Genomic DNA, 4,834 nt, shown 5'->3' with positions numbered 1-4,834 from the left:
GCGGCCATGGCCCAGATCCGGCCTTCTCTGCGTCATCGAGTGTGGCGGCGGTGTGGCCCCGGCAAGGGCGAGCTCCCCACACTGGCGGCCGAGCACAGGCGGTGGCGCGGCCCCGAGAGGGCGAGCGCTGGCGGCGACGCGGCCCCACGCCGGCGGGCGAGCACAGGCGGTGGCGCGGGCACGTCAGGCTGCCGTGCTCGACAGCACAACACGGCATGATTCACCGCTGATAGGGTCGTGCCTGGGCCAAGGTCTTAGCACGGCAGCACTGTTAGGCACGGCACGGTTAAGCCACCGTGCCGTATAGTGCCGTGCCTGACCGTGCTCGTGCCAGTGCCGTGCCGTGCTTGACCGTGCTTGTGCCAGTGCCGTGCCGTGTTGGCCATCTATAGGGTGACTTCGCGGAGTCGCACTGTCGCGGCCACAAACAGCTAGCGCTACCGCTGCCGCTACGGACGTTCGATTCCTCCTTCCTCTCGCTCGCCACCGAACGCCGGGCGAGTCGCGCTGCGGGAACGGCCGGCGGTTGCGTCAAGACAGGTCTGGGATGCTGCACGCTGCCCTGCTGCGGGTCCTGTTGGATGCATGATCCAGTCCTGGTCCGCGCGCGAAAACCTGCCGGATCAGTGGACGCCGGGCTCCCGCTAGCTGCGCCTCTAGGCACCACGGGCTTGCAGTTCGAGCTCGAGAGTGGTGTCTAGTCCGTGCTTGGACGATTGGGCTTGTGTCCCTGCCCATGTCAGCATGGCGTACGCATGCATACCTCGCCTGCCTGGGCCCTGCTAGAACTGGACCCTTCGATTCGATGGAAACCATTGCACTGCAGTCTGCACTCTGCACGGCTCCCGTCCACCGGCCCATGCATTCGTGCTTCCCACAGTCTTTGACCTGTTATTCTGCACTTTTTTTAAACAAATTAAAAGTTATTCTGCTTTAAGATGGCTTCTCTAATGTCAACGTGTGATGATACAGTTATGCTCAGCCTCATCAAGTGACTTTACTCGTCCAAAGCTCATACTGGGAAATGAACGCAGTCGCTTTTTTTTATGTGAAGAATGAAGATATACATTAGCATTGGTGATGTGTTGGCAATTGGCAGCCAGGCCATTTTATTGGATTGCCAACGAGAGTGAAAAGGAAGGAGATCGCCGAGTGGATCTCATATTCTCAGGCTTGTTTGAATGTTCTCGGATTCGTCTCAATCCACATGTGTTGAGGTGCTAAATTCTACTCTAATCCACCTCAACACATGTGGATTGATACGAATCCGACTGCATCCAAACAAGGCCTCATGCGGACGAAGAAACACCAGCGTGTGCAAAGAGAAACTCGGGAGATAATCCATGCGGATAAAGAAACACCTGTGTTCTCCCTCTTAATGAAAATACATATGAGCCATGGGGTTTGTTCGCTAAAAAAAACGGTGCGTAGAAAGGGAAACTGGGACGGCAGAAACACGTAAGATTCCTGTAAGATTAATGTGTACCATTAGATTATTCTTAATTTCTTCGCTCTTTTACAGTGTGATAGAATAGATAGATAGACATTGTTTAAAAATGTTTGATTTCATAATCATGAACTCCTAATAATTATGTCCCTTTGTAAGGAGTATAGGTTAGTGGACTAGTACATACTGCAATCCCTTCATCCTTGTTGATAATGGTCTGAACAGATTAAGATATCAATGTCTACTAGTAAACCAAGAAAAATAACTGAAATTTTCCACGCATGGTCATGTATACAACAGGAAAAATCAGCGCCTAAACACGGACCTTATCTGTTCCAAATCAATCGTTCCAAAAGTAGTGAAGAAAATACTAGCCTTCTTCCGAACATGTACTGCTGTTGTCGCCCTCAATAAGGTTCATGAAGGAAGACGGAACTGGAGGAATTTCAGTGTCTAAAACACCTTCCAGCATACGAACAACTTGGGCCATCGATGGCCTGTCGTTCTCCTCGTCCTGGATGCACCAACAGGCAACTCTACAGATGACATCAAGCTCCTCGACGTTGGCATTTCCTTCCAGCCTACGATCCAGCAAGCACAGCACGTTTCCTTCACTCAACTGGGCAGCAGCATAAAGAGGGAAATACCGATGACTCCCAAATTTCAGTCTCTTGGTAGTCCTTCTCCCAGAGATTATCTCCAGAAGCACGATGCCAAAGCTATAGACATCTGCCTTTTTGGTGATAGGCTGTCCGGACACCCACTCCGGCGCAAGATAGCCCATGGTTCCTCGGATCGTGGTCAGTGCAGAGCTGAACTCCCGGCCAAGAAGCTTTGCCATGCCGAAGTCCGCGATCTTCACGCGGAATTCCGCGTCGAGAAGTATGTTTTCTGGCTTGATATCGCAGTGTATGATGCAGTCTTCGCATTCTTCGTGAAGATAGGCTAGGCCCTTGGCGATGCCATGCGCAATCCGGTAACGAAGATCCCAGTTCAGTAGACAGGGATTGTTTTCCAAGAAGAGGTGTGCAGCCAAGGAGCCATTGTCCATGTACTGGTACACAAGCAGCCTCGTGTTCCCTTTGACGCAGAATCCCAAGAGAGGGACGACGTTAGTGTGCCGAATCACTCCGAGCGTCTGCACTTCTGCTCTGAACTGCTTGGCTGCTTGCCCGAGCCCTTTGAGACGCTTCACGGCGACGACGGTTGGTCCCGGCATCGTTCCCCTGAAAACACAGCCGAAACCTCCCTCGCCGAGCTTGTCGGAGAAATTCCTTGTAGCTCTCCTGACCTGTGCATATGTGTAGACAGCAAGAGAGCCTTCCACCTCTTGGAAATTTCTGCAGGTAGCAAACAAAGCTCTCCTGTTCCTGTATCTCCACAGAAGCGCTAGTATCAATATCACACAGGCTGTTGCTGCCAATCCGACAACCATGGATACAATTCTGATCGTTTTCGGACGTTTTTGAACCATGAGCTTCGAACCCAAACGAATATAAACCTTGCTGTACGGAGGTGTAGCAGCGAAACTCACGTTGTACAGGTAGTTGTACCATAGCTTGCATCCAGAGTCGTCGTCATACGCGTATGCGACGCAGTAGCATTTGCTCAGACAGGCTTGTCTGCAGCCTTCGTCACCCTCTGCCGTGTCGTTCTGCGAGTTGCAAGGGTGCCCTCGCAGGTTGTCTAGCAGCACAAACGAGTCATCGTGTTCCACCGTCAGGCCATCATCTGCCGTGCACCTCAGTGGAAGAGACCTCGAGCATCCGTCCACAAAGTATCCACGCTGCCACTCTGATGGTTTCGAAGGCTCGAATCCGTGGACGCAGCCACACGTGCCGTTGCTCGTGCAGGCGCCGAAACGGCCGCAGAAGAAGGCGCTGGATTTGCAGTCGGATGGGAAGGTCCAGCGGGCCACCCAGCAGCCAGCAGAACTCGACCAGCTCCGTAGGCTCACTTGCCCCAGATGGAGCTGCAAGTGCTCCGCCATGCCTGCGACCGGACGATTTTTGAGCAGCAACAGTGAACTGCCGTTATCTTGAGAAGACACCATCCACTCCGGGAAGGTTCCCCGGAGGACGTCCCAACCGTCGGTGGCGAGCACGAACCCGTTCCTCCTGCGCTGGTCGACGCTGAGGCTGCTGGTCGACGCTGACGCTGAGGCGCTGAACCAGTTCGTGTTGGTGTACGTCAGCGAGACGTTGTTCCTGGTGTCCCCGTCGAGCCCGAGCCTCGCGCCGGGGAGCAGCGCGTCGCCGGGGTAGTCGAAGCTCTGCCACAGGACCCGCGACGAGTTGGCCTGGTCCCTCACCACGAGGTTGCCGCTGTCGAGGAGGACCGCGACGGCGGATGCGGGTGCCGGCGCGGGGCCGTCGCCGTCGCTGTCGTCGCCCGCCGCGCTTGACCACCAGAGGTAGGCCCCGGCCTCCGTGATGTACAGGCGGTCGCCGAAGAGCTGCAGCGCCGCGCTGGAAAGGTCGGAGATGTAGACCCGGTGGCCGAACCAGAACTTCGGGGTGCCCGCGTTCCTCGGCATGTTCCTGATCCGGACGCCCAGGAAGTGGTATAAATCCGTCCCCGGCGAGAAGAACCCCAGCTCGAACACGCCGTTCCGGGACACCAGCGTCTCGTTCCCATAGATGCCCTCGCCGGGGAGGATGGTGTCTCTGGCCGCGAAGGCAGCCACGGCGAGGAAGAAGAAGGTGGCCAGCGGTGGCCGGGACAGCGAGCAGACGCGCTTCACTGCCTCCATTGACGGACTAGCATGGAAGAAGAGAAAGTGCACGAGTCCATAAGACCATAACTCCATACAAGATGATCAGATTCACTGGCGATGTCAACCCGAGATGGGATGGCTCCACCGCCTCCAGAAATCAGAACTGCCGACAGCTCTTGTTGACCCAGAAGCCGTCGCTTCAGTGAGATTGTCACAGACGAGGGCACCAGGCCCCAGGATACAGACTGCTGTATCACCGACGGACCTTGCGTAGTTGGAGCTGTCCTCTGAGATAAACGCCGCTATTATTTGCCGGGACGTGGTGTTCCGACGCAGCGGGAAGCCGCGAGAGGAGACATGCAGTCGGTTTGGTTTCGAAACCGGTTCGGCGGTTGGGCACCACCAGTTCACATGCCGTGTCAATTTGGGGTCTACGATCAAAAGCAAAGTGCTAATAGCGTTCAGAACGCACGTTGTGATCATCTTTGTTTCTTTGTTATGGAGATAGGCATTGACCAAAGCTGTTGGAATTTGGAAAGCTGTCCTATGGGAGTTGGCGAGTTGCAAGTTGAGAAATACAGAGCCCAAAGGAGGCAGTGGGAGTCTGGGACAAAGCAGTTAAAACGTTGGAAGTGTAACAGCAAAATCAAAAGGTCCCACTTCCCTTGGCT

General features: G+C 54.8%; 1 protein-coding gene across 1 annotated transcript; it reads right to left on the bottom strand.

Moving 5' to 3' along the window:
- Positions 1-1,522: 1,522 nt before the first annotated feature.
- On the bottom strand, positions 1,523-4,408 carry LOC136546820 (G-type lectin S-receptor-like serine/threonine-protein kinase At2g19130). Its single transcript, XM_066538794.1, has one exon. It carries the CDS (start codon positions 4,254-4,256, stop codon positions 1,818-1,820), a length of 2,439 nt encoding a protein of 812 aa, XP_066394891.1. The 5' UTR covers positions 4,257-4,408; the 3' UTR covers positions 1,523-1,817.
- Positions 4,409-4,834: the final 426 nt, after the last annotated feature.

The sequence above is a fragment of the Miscanthus floridulus genome, chromosome 3, assembly GCF_019320115.1.
Source record: "Miscanthus floridulus cultivar M001 chromosome 3, ASM1932011v1, whole genome shotgun sequence".
NCBI lineage: Eukaryota > Viridiplantae > Streptophyta > Magnoliopsida > Poales > Poaceae > Miscanthus > Miscanthus floridulus.
The sequence above is the reverse complement of the archived record's forward strand: the minus strand, read 5'-3'. Positions and strand labels throughout refer to the sequence as shown.

Coding starts and splice junctions, on each gene's coding strand:
- LOC136546820 (XM_066538794.1), bottom strand. CDS start 4,256: ATGGAGTTATGGTCTTATGGACTCGTGCACTTTCTCTTCTTCCATGCT.